Below are 16,872 nucleotides of genomic sequence, written 5' to 3'. Positions count from 1 at the left end.
GAGGACGTGCTGCAGGCTAAGGTAAGTGAAACCTTTTTTTTCATTTTTAAATGTTTGTTTGTTTGCATGTTTTATTTTTAATTGTTGTCACCCCGCCAATTTTATGGGTTACCAACCACCACCACCACATACCCCTCCTTTCAATTATTTATGCTGATGATTTAAATACCTGTTAGCTCACCCACATTTGGCTGGTTTCACTCGTTTTTTACTTGTATTCACCTTCCGGATAAACAAAATGTTTCATAGATTTTAGTTAGCCACTTTCCAACCTTACATCACACTCCAAACAAGGGATATTTATTAATTTACCTTATGAAATGCACTTCTTTAATCCCTGACTTTACTCACATTTTTTAGCCAAGAGGTTGACAGGTAGGGATTTAGTCTTGTTAGACAAGTCTTCAACTGGGCCGCAACCCTTGATTGACAGGTGGTGAATATAACAAAAGCAACCACCTCAATTTGGACCTTGCTAGATAGAAAGTCCTGCTATTTAAGTAGTAAAAACAATGTTCAAATTACGAAATTGAGATGTCGATGAACATTTTTTGCATGGTGTTAACCTTCCCTAAACTACTAAATATGAACATGCATGCTCCAATTACAAAGCAAAAGGTGAATTTGGTGTGTAGATGTCTTAAATTGTTAAGCTCGCAGCATTGCAGATTATCCGCTGTGCTATCATATCAATCTTTTTCTAGAAAAGTTGATGCAAACATGCTTACACAAGCAACACTTGCTGCACTACAGATATGTAAGACTAAGGAAAGAGGGGGGAATCTCTGTAGGGGAGCTCCCTGCTCATAAATGACTGATCTCCCATCTGCTGAAGGAGTGGAATGGGGAAAGAGGCAGCAAAGCAGGCTGAGGTACCTGAAAACTTTTTATAGCTTTGTATGGCTCTTGATACATCTGTAACAGCCTCTATACTGGCTCTCGATACATGTGACAGCACCTGACACCTCTGATACTGGCTCTAGATACATGCGTGACAGCACCTGATACCTATAACACTGGCTATAGATACATGCATGATTGCACATGACACCTATAACACTCGCTATAGATACATAAGTGACAATATCTAACACTAGCTCTAGACACATCTGTGACAGCACCGGATACCTCTGATACTAGATCTATATGTATGTGTGACAGAACCGAACACAAACACATCTGACACTGGCTCTATGCGTGTGTGTGTGAGTGACAGCACCTGACACCTCTGGCACTCTTTCTACGTGTGTGTGTGTGACAGAACCGAACACATCTGTCACTGGCTCTATGTGTGAGTGTGTGTGTGTGAGAGTGACAGCACCTGACACCTCTGGCACAGGCTCTAGATCAATTGTGACAGCACATGACACCTCATATACTGGCATTAGATACATGTGTGACAGCACCTACCACTGGCTCTAGATACCTGTGTGACAGCACCTGACACCTCTAACACTGGCTTTAGGTACATATGTGACAGTGCATCACACCTCTGATATGGGCTCTAGCTACATGTTTGACAGCATCTGGTGCCTCTGATACTGGATCTATATACATTTGTGGCAGCACATGACACCTCTCAAACCGTCTCTAGATACATGTGTGACAGCAGTGGACACCTGTGACACTGGATTTAGGTACATGTGTGACAGTGCCTGACACCTCTGACACTGGCTCTAACTACATGTGTGACTGAACCTGACACCTCTGATACTGGATCTAGATACATGTGTGACAGTACATGACACCTCTTACACTGGCTTTAGGTACATCTGTGAGAGTGACTGACACCTCTGATATGGGCTCTAGCTACATGTTTGACAGCATCTGACACCTCTGTCACCAGCTCTAGATACATGTGTGACAGCACCTAACACCTCAGACACTCGCTCTAGCTACATGTTTGACAGCATCTGACCCATCTGATACTGGATCTGCATACATGCGTGACAACACCTGACACCTCTGACACTGGCTCCAGATACATATGTGACAGCACCTGACACCTCTGATACTGGCTCTAGATACATGTGTGATAGCACCTTACATTCTGACACTGGCTCTAGATACATGTGTGACAGCACCTGACACCTCTGACACTGGCTCTAGATACATGTGTGACAGCACCTGACACCTCTGACACTGGCTCTAGACACATGTGTGATACCACCTTACACCTCTGACACTGGCTCCAGATACATGTGTGACAGCACCTGACACCTCTGACACTGGCTCTAGACACATGCGTGATACCACCTTACACCTCTGACACTGGCTCCAGATACATATGTGACAGCACCTGATACCTCTGTTACTGGCTCTAGATACATGTATGACAGCACCTGACACCTCTGGCACTGGCTCTATGTGTGTGACAGCACCTGACACCCCTAGCACTGGCTCTAGACACATGTGTGATACCACCTTACACCTCTGACACTGGCTCCAGATACATATGTGACAGCACCTTACACCTCTGATACTGGCTCTAGATACATATGTGACAGCACCTGACACCTCTGATACTGGCATTAGATACCTGTGTGGCAGCACCTTAGACCTCTGATACTGGCTCCAGATACATATGTGACAGCATCTGACAGCTCTGATACTGGTTCTAGATACATGTGTGACAGCCTCTGACACTGGCTCTAGATACATGTATGACAGCACCTGACACCTCTGACACTGGCTCTAGACACATGTGTGATAACACCTTACACCTCTGACACTGGCTCTAGATACATGTCTGACAGCACCTTACACCTCTGACACTGGCTCTAGATACATGTCTGACAGCACCTTACACCTCTGACACTGGCTCTAGATACATGTCTGACAGCACCTGACATCGCTGATACTGGCTCTGGATACATGTCTGACAGCACCTTACACCTCTGACACTGGCTCTAGACACATGTCTGACAGCACCTTACACCTCTGACACTGGCTCTAGATACATGTCTGACAGCACCTTACACCTCTGACACTGGCTCTAGATACATGTCTGACAGCACCTTACACCTCTGACACTGGCTCTGGATACATGTCTGACAGCACCTTACACCTCTGACACTGGCTCTAGATACATGTCTGACAGCACCTGACACCTCTGACACTGGCTCTAGATACATGTCTGACAGCACCTGACATCGCTGATACTGGCTCTGGATACATGTGTGACAGCACCTGACATCGCTGATACTGTATCTAGATACATGTCTGACAGCCTCTGACACTGGCTCTAGATACATGTGTGACAGCACCTGACATCGCTGATACTGGCTCTGGATACATGTGTGACAGTGCCTGACAGCTCTGATACTGGCTCTAGATACCTGTGAGACATCACCTTACACTTCTGACACTGGCTCTAGTCACATGTGTGACAGCACCTGACAGCATTCTCTGACATGCACTTTATCAGAGTAAGAGACTTACCAGTGAGCCAACATCACCAGTAGCAGCAGCAAAAGTGCACAGACAGCACAGAGCAGAAGCAGCACTATGGAGGATAAAGTCACTGTAAGAGAGGAGGCAGGAGAAGGGGTCAGAGAAGCAACTGTTCACATGGTACAGAGAAAGAAACAATGCAGGCTCAAAAGATAAGCTTTCAATGGAACAAGCCATATGGAATGGTATGCTAAGAGGGCAGGGTCAGGATTTAGACGTTCTATAACAAACTCAAAGAGCCTAGCTGGCTGTGCCATGCTTTAAGAGCCTGGACATAATCTGGTCTGCCACCTTTAGCGTCTGACATCACAGCTAAACTCAAAGGTCCTTGGGTTTCACAAAAGGTTATCCATAGAAATAAAGTTGTGGGCTTTGCAAGAATCACTAATGGTTCATAAGGCAGTAAGCACCTTTTCTTCCGTAGAGTCCTTAACAAATAGGATTCGTTTTTAGGTTTCACCTGCACAGCGCTTGCACTGTGCATATGAAATCTATTGTTTTTATTATAGACTTAAAAGGGCCTTACATCCCATCTCACCGCCTCTCTTTCCTGGCTTTTCATTGGTTCATGCACTTTCAACTTAATGTTCCTCCATTTCTATTGGCTGTAGCATATTTTCCTGCATTTACCAATGCATGTGACTTGTCTGCTTCTCTTATTAGTTTACTGTTGCTGAAATACTATTAACATCTGCGTTGGTGAAACAATTTTTTCATGAAGATTTACCTCAATCTGCTTTTTAGGCCGAGCATCAGCGCGCAAGCGCTGTCTGCAAGACCTTTTGTAGTCAATAAACCATATTCCCGCCTGCTACTCAACATTAGCTCCCTCCTCCGTTGCTCTTCATTACTGCCTCTTAAGTCGTTCCTGCAGCCATATATCACTTCCGATCAAGGCTAAGGAGCACCTGGCCAAGCACGGTCTCCTTACCCTCAGTTTCTTCACCTCTTGTTTTACATTACAGAACATTTTTACGTCAACCCTCCAACGCATATGCGCCAGGAGGGAGGATTAATGGCAATCTGAAAGTCAGGCAAACACTGATAGTGTTGTTTTCTACACAAAGCCCTTTCCCACTTTATACATATTCACATTGTAACACTAAAATCATTTTCAGTCATTAACACAGCAAGAGTCGTTGTATTAAATACTAGAGCAGCACATCAACAGGTACCCGTCATGATAACAACGGAAGGCAAAGTCAACAGATAAGATCCCAACATGCATTTCACCTGCCAGGAAACTGAGCCTAAACTTTGTGCTTCCTTTGAGCACTTTGGGGCAGATTTACAAGACCCCTGCTCCACCAGTATGTCACTTTATGTGGCGTGCTGGTAGCGTGGAAGCCTGCGTGATATTTATCAGGCCGCACTAAGCCACTTTTTTTGGCTTAATGTTGCCTGATTAATATCAGCCTCTTTAACACAGTGTTCTGCGTTGAAGAGGCGTGCAATGGGTGTTGCTAGGGGCGTTCCTAGCAACATCCACGGCCTTTTGACACTGCCCCACATTTACGAGCAATCGTAAATCAGAGGCAGCGCCAAAAGCTGACGCCTCCCCAGGGGAGGCGTAAGGCAGAAACATCGAGGAGAAATGTCTCTCCTCGTTTTTCTTTTTTCTATGGGTGCTGTATTATGCTGCACCCATAGAAAGAGGAAAAAGCCTCTTTAATTATTTTTGTACAGAAAGGTTTCTCTTCCTGTCCAAAAATAATCATCCCCGCAAAGCAGGCACCCTTGCATAATGGTGCAAAGGTGCCTGTGTTGTTGCACAGCAGCCCATTGTACGCAGACTCAGGGGAAAAGGACAGGAATAAGCTGTATCTTATAGATACTTATTAAGAAAAACAGGGGTGACCCTGTGTCCCTCAGAACCTGGGTAATTAATGGTTAAATAAAGAATGGTTCTGTCGGGTAACAACACAAATGATTTGCGAATGCTATTCAATGCAATTTACAAAAAGGAAAGGAAGAAACCACCCTCTGATAGAAGCAAAGTCAAAATCAGGTTCTTACAATAAATGAAAAGAGGACCTGTACTTGACTAGTTGTATTTCTTTATATAATTATCTGAATTAAATTCATTCAAATTGATACAGTGACCGTCAATAGAATAATTAAAGTGCAAACAAGTGACAATAGTGAATAGTGATCACGTGATAAAAACAGTATGTACAATAATGATGTATTCCAATACAATCAATATATACAAATATATACAAGTTTTTATTTCCTGAAGGCCATCCGCTAATGCGATTTTCCAGAATCCTATTTATTTCTTTCAGTTCGTTAGAATTCTAGAATTGTTAGGCCTGTGAAGAAATGTCGACGTTTCGACCCTTCGGCGCCAGTGTTTAAGGTCGCGGCGGGTCTTTCTCAAGACAAATGTACAAGGCACGACAGTCTGCAAATAAATCAAAAAAGGGGGGTGTATCAGAGGGGTTTTAATATATAAGGCTGAGTGATTTGCCTAATAAAGCAGGCAGTTGGAGTACTCACCCTAAGGTCCAAGTGAGTGTGATTCGCCTGTACCGGAATGGCACAGAGTCCTTTAATCTGTGAAAAAGGGAGAGGGGGGCTTGTCAATCTAATATAAGCTCAAATACACATACACAGCAGGTGACAGCTTAAGGGTGAGTAAATCGACCCAAAGTCACTACTAAAAGGTAACATCATGGATTATGGTGTTAAGCTTATCTAAAATGGTGTACCTTGAATGAGTATCATAATACGTGGAACAATAAAATTAATCCGTAGGGACTGTGACTTTCCAAATGCACTTAATAACACATTATGTGGACTTAACCTACGCCACTTAAACCGGCAGCTGGAAAGCGAACCTGGTGTCGTGTAGCGTGGGGCCCCAAAAGAGGAATAATGAGCCAAGTGTCAATTATCACTTTGTGCTAGTCAAATGGGCCATTCTTAACGAATGTCCCATTTGTCAATTATCACATTGTGCTAGTCAAATGGGCCATTCTTAACGAATGTCCCATTTGTCAATTATCACATTGTGCTAGTCAAATGGGCCATTCTTAACGAATTCTTAACGAAAAACTTAATAAAGCTCAAGCTGATCTAGAAATAATAAAAATGGTGATGTGTGTTCCTTCCCAGTGGAAGGCCATTCAGTAAAGAGTGACCGGTCATAGTTCAGTTGTTTCTCACTGTGTTTGATTGTTGAACGTGCACTAATGAGGTGCAATCTATGCCCAGACAATTTTTCCATAAATTAAAATGGCAAAATAATTAAGCAAAACCATTGCAAAATATTCCACATTAAGCCGCATAATTTGCCTGCTCTTGCGACATAATTTGGTCGTCCCCTGCCACATAATTCCAGTGGCCCCTACAGGTCAATAGTCCAAGGCTGGCTACCTTACCATTATCAATACAGGAGCATGCATGTGGTGTAGGGCATCATTCACTACCCTTCAGTGTAATAGTGTAAGGTGTGCCAGTGTTCGAATAAACGTTACCAACTGTCCAGCTATTGACAACTGACTTCCTAATTAGGGTGACTCACAGCCAATTACTGGTTGTAAGGACCCTGTCAAAATGGTCCATGCAAGCCTACTTCTGTAGTAGACATAAACTTATCCTCAGACAACGTGAATTCATCTCAAGATTTATTTCCGCTTACTTTGGAGTGAAGAAAAATAAATGCCCAGCCCTTGTAACAACAAACTGGCTCATTATGAGTTTTCAGTGGTGCCAGCATGCATTACAGTCTTGCATTGATATTTTGGATAAATTACATTTCCACACAGTCACTGACTTGCTCAAGTTGTATTTTTTTGACTTATAGTTTAAAAAAAAATACTTTATGGCTGAGTTAGAATTAGTTAGGTCAGAAAATACTTGGATTTATGGGCAAAATGCTAAATCAGTCAGTGAATCCACCAACTGTACTTTCTCCACTATATGCACCATTGGAATTAGTACGCTAAATGAAATTCTCCCAGCGGAGTGTTCTCTGATTGTATCACTTAATTCATAAATTGGAGAATTTTCTGTTAACACCCATTGTTGTACACCCACTGTTGAAGCCGTGACCCGCATATTGGTAAGACTTCGGGTGGGGCATGCGCATTGTTCCTAATTCCTTCCTTTACCAATCGCAAAGTCACTTTTGCAGCAAATACTCTATCCGGGGCAATATTTGGCCAGGAAAATTGTAGGATGTTCTTTCCGGCGGTCCTTTCCTGGCACTCATAAATATTCCAACACACACATACATACATACTCACATAGGTACACATATACAAATGTTTACTCGCAAGCCCTTGCTAAATTCACTCCTGGCCATTTGCGATCTGCTGCTCCTTGGCTGCTCCTGCAGTTTTTCTGTTATAACAGGTGTTGATGGATAGACTATTTGTGGATTCAGGTGACAAGCAGCTCTTGCTATCTGTCCCCGAGCCAACATGCAATCCTAATTCCAGTACAAGGGCCCATTTTGGAAGAGGGGTCCCTTTACAACTCCACAGGGACACCTAATAAAAGCCTGTGGTACTGCACCTTTTGCTTTCTCTGTGGATTTTGTTTCAAAACTTATGATACTGCTGGGATAATATTTCACTAAAAAAACATTATCATTTGTAACACCAATACCTCTAAATGTTACTAATGCAATATCTATTGAATTGCAAATGCTTGTTTGTCTTGCAGCAGATATATATGTTGTGACTCACACTGGCTCGTGTCTATGCATCCCCACGCTAGCCATATTTAGGTTTGTATAGGTTCTAGGTTATAGATGGTTGGTTATTTGTAGTGCCAGCAGTTGGGACAATTGGCGGAGCTGAGAGGTCCTGTGGTCCTGTGCTGCACTCGAGTAATAAAGTACAACTTACTTTACCTCCACCAGGGTGCCTTTTCACTTCAAGTTGGCGACAAGTGATCTCATGTGCCTCCGTACCCTCGCATTTTGCAGTTTCTTAGTCCTGGATCTCCTTTCTGGTGAATTTACGTGTTTCCAGACCTGGACGTAATCTTGAAGTAGACTGATTCTCTACGAGGCTTTTGACTCCCCAACTGAATTACCTGTGTTGTCGCGTCTCGGGTGAGTCATTTTCATTTTTTTTTCTCCTTCCTGCTTGGCCTCCTTAGACTCTGATGTCACTCGCAACGAGACAAGCTCTCCCCAGCGACATTGTTGTCACGGAATTGTCGTAACAACGAATGCGTGAAAAGCATTTGTCAGTTCCTTAGCTACGGTCTCCGTGCTAAGCAGTCGATTCCTGTTGCCTAGCTCTAGCGTCTCTGCCACAGCCTCCACACAAAGGGGTCGATTCCGATTGGGGAAGGAAATCATTTTACCCGACAATGACCCGTTATTTTTTTCAGACCGAATCGTACACACTCCTTCCGAATGTGCAAGTATGATACGAAGTGTTAAAGTTCCTAACAATTCGGTTGGGAAATAAACTCTACATACGATTCGGTAGGAAAGGAGCCTGTTGTGTCAGACTCGTACATGGAAGCATCGGGATAGCCAAGTGACAACCCGTGGCAACAGACACAACAGACTGGTCCGCGAACAATGCCACTAAGTCCAGTATTAAAACAACACATTAGACACAGTCTCGGGCCCGTTTTAGTGTTTTGGTGCGATTCGGAGCATTAATACGCCTTGTTAAAATGCTGAGACTTGCGGGAATTGGAACCCTGTATAATGCGTTTTCACTGCGCATCGTACTTGCGCATCCAAAAATCTGTTGGTTGGAGCATCCGTACGACGAGTACTCTGTGTTTCCTGAGCCTGTTAGGTACAGTTGTTATGCATTGTAGTAATCCAGCTATCCAAGAAAGACTATGGATAAACGAAGATTCTCTTCTAGATACAGTTTTAACTTTAGTGAGAAAAGCTGAGTTATTATCAAAAACTGCTGTAGCCTTACAACTTAAAGGGAAGGACTCATACTCTGTTAATAGGTTTTTCAAAAGTTACAGCACTAAAGGTAATGCTCCACCTAACAAAGGAATCAGTAAGTTCGATAACAAACAAGAAGGTAACAAGTGTTATACATGTGATAGTAAAGAACATCTAGCTCACAGTAGGAATTGCCCCGCCATCAATGTTAAATGCGGAAATTGTGGCATAAAAGGTCACTATGCTAAGGTATGCAGGAAAAAGAGGCTTGTCAAATACATTAATGAAGACCAAATCTGTGTTGAAGAGTTAGATGACGAAAATGACGTCAAACTTTGTGATGTTAGAGAAAAACTGATTCTTAATATGAGTGCAAAAGTAAGCCCGAATGTTGGATGATTTTTAGGGGTGTTGGGTTAAACATGTATGCTGATTAGGGTCCTGTATAATATTATAAATGAAGCTGTTTAGGAGGAAAGGTTTATAGAGAAGGTGGGTCATTATTTGTTAGAGACTGATGTCAACCCTGAAGGTTTTGGCAGTGAGAAAATTCAAATTTTGGGTTTCTGCCGGCTTACTTTTAATTTCAAGCACAGAAGTTAACGAGGGAGATTATATATAGCAAAAACAGGATCTTCCATTTTATGCTGGTGAGACCAAAAAGATCTGCACATGACCTTAGATCCAAATAGCAAAGAACAAGTTCTCATTCTTGATGAAGATACGTCTCTTGCAGATGAAAGAAAACAGAATTTTCCAGAAGTATTCAGTAAAACTCTTGGAAATATAATTGATTTTGAATACAAAATACATTCAAAAGAAGATGCATGTCCTAATATTCATAAGGTAAGGAATGTACCTATTACTGTATGCGATGAATTGACAAAGGAATTAGATAAGTTAGTAAATGCTGACAGGAACATAATGGGAACCAAAAGCGGCCCAGGCAAAGTGCTCCCTCCCCCCACCTTCAGGGGGGGGGGGTGTTGGGTGTGTCGCCGAGCTCTTTGCCAGGGCCAGTTTCGGCCGATTTTGTTACAGGGCCGATTTTGCAGCTATGCTGCATCGACGGCCCTGTAACAAAATCGCCCCCCCCCCAGGGGCCCTAAACCGGCTCCCACTCGTGCGGCGCACCGGGGGATTGCCCGGTGCCCACTACGGCCAGTCCGGCCCCGAATGCTGATATAATTGAGCCTGAAGAAGTCTCACACTGGATTTCCCTAGTCATTATTGCAAGGTGCAGTAACGGAAAAATCAGATTATGTGTGGGCCTGCGCAACCTAAATAACAATATTAAGGTTGACAAATTCCCTCTCCCCATGTTTAACAAAATGGTTGTTATGCTGAGAGGAGCTCTGTGGTTTTCCACCATCGACCTATCCTCAGCATATCATCAGGCGTCTTTGACACCTGATTGTAGATGCTACATTGCATTCATTACTTCGTTTTCCAAAGATTAATGTTCAACTTATTTGCGAAAGAAAATCATTTGTTATTTTTTCAGGATGAAATCTTAGTTTTTGGGAAAGATAAGTTGGAGCATGATGCTAAATTAATGAAAGCTTTTTCCATTCTTGAGAGCAAAGGACTGAACGTTGAATATGAGTGTAGGAAAGTAGGATCTGCTTCTTATGGTTACCCCCACTTTTTGCTGACGTTTCACTGTTTTTGGACTAGGCTGACTGGGATCCTGCTAATCAGGACCCCAGCATCTCTGCTTTCTCCCTTAAATTGGTAAGTCTGTACTTTAGGTACATTCCAGATTGGGCTCTGGGGTACCCCTATCAGTCCCTAGTATATGGTACGCAGGTACCAAGGGCTTAGGTACACCAGAGGCCTTCCATGGGCTGCAGCATGTATTATGCCACCCTTGAGACACAATTCAAACTGACACCACAGGTTTGCTAACGCACCACCTACTTAGATATAGTATCCCTATATCTATACATATATCACTACACCTAAAACCTATCAGTCACCCCTATGGCAGGCCTTACCAATACTGAAGTCCGGGTGCTGGGTTTTACATGATAGGGTGCCCCTGCATGAGTAGGGCCCATCTGCAGAGTTCGGAGACCATTCTCAAGGGCTGTCTGTGATGCAGCCAAGCATATATGTTTAAGTGCATTACAACCTTGTGGTAAATCCTAACTTTAAAACGGATGCTCAGAAACATGTTGTGTTTGGTATCAAACACCTTGGAATCATACCTCCACACCAGTAACTGGTGTGGGAGGTTTGATTCCACCCTTCTAGAGGGACATGTTTGGGTCTCCGGTCTAACCGGTACCAGCTTTCCCAACCTGGGCAGCACAAAATGCTGCCAGCCACAGACACGCGTCTGCCCTTCTGCTGCTGAGCCAAGCTCAAGCAGAGGAAGGCATGATAATAGGCATCCTGTCACAGGCAAGTGTTACCACCTCCCAGACAGGCTTTAGTGTATTGGGGCTGGGTGGGTGCACTCTGAGAGTGCCTGAAAGTCTGCACTGGGGGCACATTTAGTGTTCTTGTGCATAGTCCAGCTAGAACCAGTTCTGGGAGCCATTGGCTCTTGCTCTGGCGCAAAACTGGACAAAGGACATGGGTGTAACCACTCCCATAGGAGGGACCCCTAAATCTGTTTCTACCCCTTTATCAGGTACAAGAGGGCTGACCTTGCTTAGGATCTTTGAATTTTACCTGGACAAGCGGGAGACAAGTGCAGCTTCTTTTTAATCTATGTATGTATGAATTCCTTATGTTACTTGCTTCTTTTATGGTTTCTCTTTGTGATTAACCGAATAAAGAATTATTATATAAGTGCAGCTAGCAGCAGGAGTTGGTAAGTCCTACACTCCTATCCTCCTGGCACCGGTAAACTCTGCTCCGCTGTGAGTGTGGAGTTTTTTAAAACTTCACACTCCAAACAGAGTGCAGAGTTCTAAAACTCTGCAAACCCCACTGGCAGACCAGAGTTAGCCACCCAGGTTTACAGCATAGTCGCAAATACTGGACTCGAAGCCCTGAGGTAGGCTGCTAGCTCAGAGCACAAAGAACACATATACACTGCAATCAGATCTGGGTGGGTGATGAGCAGTCTGCAACCCCCTTTTTAAATTTCTCGGCCACACCTGGCCTTGGTACAAGTAATGTGCGACTACACTCAGATGTAGAGGCACGGTGGGAACCTACAATGTGTAAGTCACACTCTCCTACTGCAAGGAGGAAAATCCCCCCAATGCTCTCCCCAGAGGGATTTCCTTTTTAGGTCTCACCTACAGGCTCCCAGCTGAGTTGTCATGTCATTACACCCATTCACACACACATACATAAAGGAGCTACTGCACGGCTTGTTTTAAACATTGGCTGCTGCGGTTCAGCTGGCTTCAGGCCTGGGCTAAGAGAGTACTTCATCAGCCGTATGATCTAGTCACAACATTCTGCAAATGTGACAACACACTCTTGCTGTCTCTCTCTCTCTCTCTCTCTCTTTCATTTCCTGTTCAAGATTGCTTGATAAAAGAATTAGCAAAACAAAGCATCATTTTAGGAGGCAACACTGACACAGCGAGAATCCACTACTGTTAAACATGTGGCATTCAAAATGAAATATTACCATAAAGTTTTAGGGAAAAACACATTTTTTGTAACAGGAAGTATAATAAGGCCATCGGATTAAATATTTAGACAATCTTAATGACTAAAGCAAGGAATAAAGAGTCAGTGTAATGACTACTTCATCTCTCCAGACACTACTTGTAAGACACACTCAATCTTAGTAATTTCTGGTCAAAGTATGACAGAGAAAACAGAATGCATTGCAACAAATTAAATGTATTCATATTAAAGAAATTTTGCAGCTTCCTAAAGAAAAGTTCCAAAATGTCCTCAGTTCCAGAATTCTTTAATGGTTTACAAATGTGGAAAGTAGAGCCCAGGTTACTGCTCTACAAATCTCCAACATTAAAGCCCCTTGAACATCTGCCCTAAAAGTGGACAGACTGTTGGCCAACCTCCCTTTCACACCAGCACAACAAGGTAAGCCTATTTCTGCAAAGGTGAATCCATAGGGTCGAGAATGGATCCATCTACTTAATGATGGAACATATTGTTTCAGACCTGTCGTATCTGAACCAAACGTTACCAAAAAAAGAATCAGCTTTTCTACAGGAAGAAACTTGCACCAATTAAATAAGAACTGTTGACTTAACTTTCAAAGTATGAAGAGATATTTGACATCAGTAAAAGGACAGTAACAAACACCAGCAGGAAGACTTCCTGCTGTAAAGGGAACTTGGAATTGACCTGAGGAAGGAAAAAGTCATAGTCTAAGGACTAGCCTGTCAGGGTAAATGTATATGTATGAATGTAGGAAGCAGGCTTTGTATACTACACCAAAGTAAGGTATAGTGTGCACAGAGTCCAGTGGATCCCCAAGGGAATAGCAGAGGTTAAATTAGATAATTACTAGCAGCTTTCTTTGTGGTAGTGTGGGCAAGCAGTTATGCTTGAGAGGGTGTATTAAGCATTTGTTGTATTCACTCAGACAAGGAATGATGGCACACACTCGGAGACAGAATCCAGTCCATAGTCAAAATCTTTATTCGCTTATTCATACAAAAACAACCATAAAAGCACAATTTAATAAAAACACAAATAAAATCAGATATCAAAAAGCCACATATCCAGAGTTTACAATCACCGTTAATCAGATACAACATTAACAACAGTTCTAGGCAATTAACCCTCCATGCTATTTCTAAATTGTATGGCCAATTTTAAGAAACCAATTACAAATAAAGTGCATTCGTGAGTTAGCAGCTGTAAATAATAAAGTGCAGGTCTAACTTGGTTAAAATTCAGTTTTTTAAGAATAGGCTTATGATAAAACCTCCGAGGTATATCATAAAAAGGACAAATAAATAAAAAGTGCACCAGATCCTGCGGAGACACGTTGTCGCAGCCGCAGGGTGGTAGCACTTGGCTTCGGTGGCTGCCTTTTGGAACAGCTAGCAATAGGTGGAAAAAATCCAGACGGAACCTTGTTAACAAATAACGATCATAGCCCGACATCGGCCAGGACAAATAGGGTTCCATACTTGGTGTAGATTTCAGAACAACATAATTCCGGACACTGCATTTATTTAGTTCCAGCTCCTCACGATACAAATGCTGTGAGAGGGAAAAAAAAATCCTCACAAACTCTACATCAGCTGTAATAATAGAGTCGGGGTTTACAAAGAGCTCTGGGCGCCCCAGTCTGGAGAAGCAATCTTTTAGATATTTTAACCACAGGATTTTAAGCATATTATCCGATCATAAAGCTCCTCTCAGTAGTTGGTGGTTTAGAGGCAGGTATTTATTTAGCCAACATTTTAACCAGCAAATTAATGGTCATAGCGCTATGGTATCACTTAAAAAGGGAGTGCCTAATTCTTCATGCACTATAAAGCTAGCAGTTCCCCTAGGAACCTCCAGCAGCTGTTTCAGAAAATTATTTTCTGCCACCATAAGGTCATTGACTGCCATGTGCCCCCATAACTCACTTCCATAGCAGCCTACCGCCACGCTCTTGGCCTGATACATTTTTAACAGCACGGCAAATGGGCATTTGCCCATTTTCCTGGCAAAGTTAAAAATGGCCGCGTTTGCCAGGATCATCACCCCCCTTTTCCTCTTGACTGCAGGGCCCCATTTCAACTGGTTGTCGAACTAAGCATGAGCGAATTTTGCGGATCTCGCGTTCGCGAATTTTGCGGATTTGCGGATTCGCAATCTGCAAAATCCGCGAATTCCCGCGAATTTGCGGATTTTTTTTTTGTGTTCGCCCGTGTTTCTGCCAGTTCGCGAGGGTTTTGTACACTTTCGCAAATTGCGAACTTACCTGTCGGGTCGCAAGTTTCGCGAACTTGTTGTTTCTACGTGTCCAGCCTGTTTGGGACACTCTTCTTCATCACTGCAACTCTCTGTCACCACTGCCACTCTCTGACTACTCATGCCACCCTCTGGCCCACCCATGCCACCCTCTGTTTCATCACCACACCCTCTGGTTGTCCAGTGTACATTATTTTCGGCAAAGCAAAGCACACCTTCCCTGCCTCAAGTGACCTGAATTAATTTGGGGCTGATTCATGTGTCACAGAATATTTTTTTAGCTGGCACCTGCTTCCTTAGTGCGCCCTGATTAGTGATCTTTTGCACTTGCTAAGTGCTTTCATTGTTGCAAAATTAGTTACAACACCTGCCCTGCCCCAACTGACAATAATGAATTAGGGGCTGATTAATGGATTTTAACTTCCAGCCTGGCTCCTGCTTGTCTCCCTTAGCTGTAATTCAGGACCTTTGTGGCATATGTGTAACTATTCTGAGGTTCAGAGCAGGGTCACATAATAGTTTCAACTGGCAACTGAACTCTGGAGGGGCCCCTCAGGAAGCACTCCAGGAAATGGCTACTAATGATGAGCCTGAACTTTTGAACCTGGTAAGTAGTTACTTTCAGTTTTGCTAAGATCGTATTTCTGCAATTTTGCACTTATTCGCAGGGCGCGAACTCACGCGAACAGTGCGAGCAGTGCGAGCAAAATCCGCTGCTCGCGGATTTGCGGATTTTGCGGGAAATTCGCAAATCTCGCGGATTGCGGATTTCCCGAAAATCTGCAAAATCCGCGAGCGGAACGGATTTTCCGCCCATGCCTATGTCGAACAAGACACCCAGATATGAAAAGGTTTTTGCTGTAGGAATCTTCTCCCCATTAACATGAAATGAAAACGTCTTCTTATAATCTTTCCCTACGTTCATCACAAAATATTTTGTGTTGTTAATGGCGAGATCTCGGGATTTCATAAAGCTAAAAAAGGTGTCAAGTAGAGATTGAAGCCCTTTTGCGGTCCTAGCAACAAAATGGCGTCATCCACATAAAGTAAGACAGGTAACCCTTTGCGCCCGACATAGGGGTAGTCTGCACCTGTATTTAAAAGATTCTCCTCCAAGTTAATAATATATAAATTTAAAAAAAAACAGGGCCAAAATGCAGCCCTGTCTGACACCCCGATGTATTCCAAAGTCCCTAGTTACCTTTAGAACCTGGGAGTACCGTACGTTGGCCCGGGAGTCCTGGTGTAAGTCCGCCAGTAAATTAACAGGATTTTGCTCCACACCCATGTTGCCCATGACCTCCCAAAGCTTAGCCCGGTCAACACAGTCGAAGGCTGAGGAGAGGTCCATAAAGGCCATGTGAATTGTACCCTGGTGTGCCAAAGTGTATTTTCCCGGGACCATACACAAGTTGAGGCACTGTGAGATGGTGGAGTGGCCTGGCCAGAAGCCATATTCCATCGGGGAGATTATATTGTGCTCTTCCGCCCAGGCTGTTAATCTATTCAGGATTACACCACCCGCTACTTTGACCCCCTGGAATCAATTAAAGATATTGGTCTGTAACAGGACGTGCTGTTGCGGTCCCCTTTTTTAAAAACTGGGACTATCGTGGAAACCCCCCACGACCTTGGGCATCCGTGATCAGCGGCTGCATTAAGCACGGCGGTAAGAACAGGCGCCCACAGCG

The 16,872-nt window shown here is 43.5% G+C and overlaps 1 protein-coding gene across 1 annotated transcript in view; it reads right to left on the bottom strand.

Annotated features, from left to right (window-relative positions):
• Window positions 1-16,541, bottom strand: part of LOC147725128 (C-type lectin domain family 2 member D-like) — a 210,043-nt gene extending 193,502 nt beyond the window's left edge. The window contains exons 1-3 of the mRNA XM_086918182.1: window positions 16,383-16,541; window positions 14,407-14,479; window positions 3,454-3,523 (exon numbers count right to left, since the gene is read on the bottom strand). Of these exons, the coding sequence (XP_086774308.1) occupies window positions 3,454-3,523; window positions 14,407-14,479; window positions 16,383-16,541 (302 nt within the window). The remainder of the gene's footprint in view (window positions 1-3,453; window positions 3,524-14,406; window positions 14,480-16,382) is intronic.
• Window positions 16,542-16,872: the final 331 nt, after the last annotated feature.

This window comes from Lissotriton vulgaris, chromosome 4_1, assembly GCF_964263255.1.
Source record: "Lissotriton vulgaris chromosome 4_1, aLisVul1.2, whole genome shotgun sequence".
Lineage (NCBI taxonomy): Eukaryota > Metazoa > Chordata > Amphibia > Caudata > Salamandridae > Lissotriton > Lissotriton vulgaris.
Note: the sequence above shows the minus strand (reverse complement) of the source record. Positions and strands in the feature narration are given on the sequence as shown.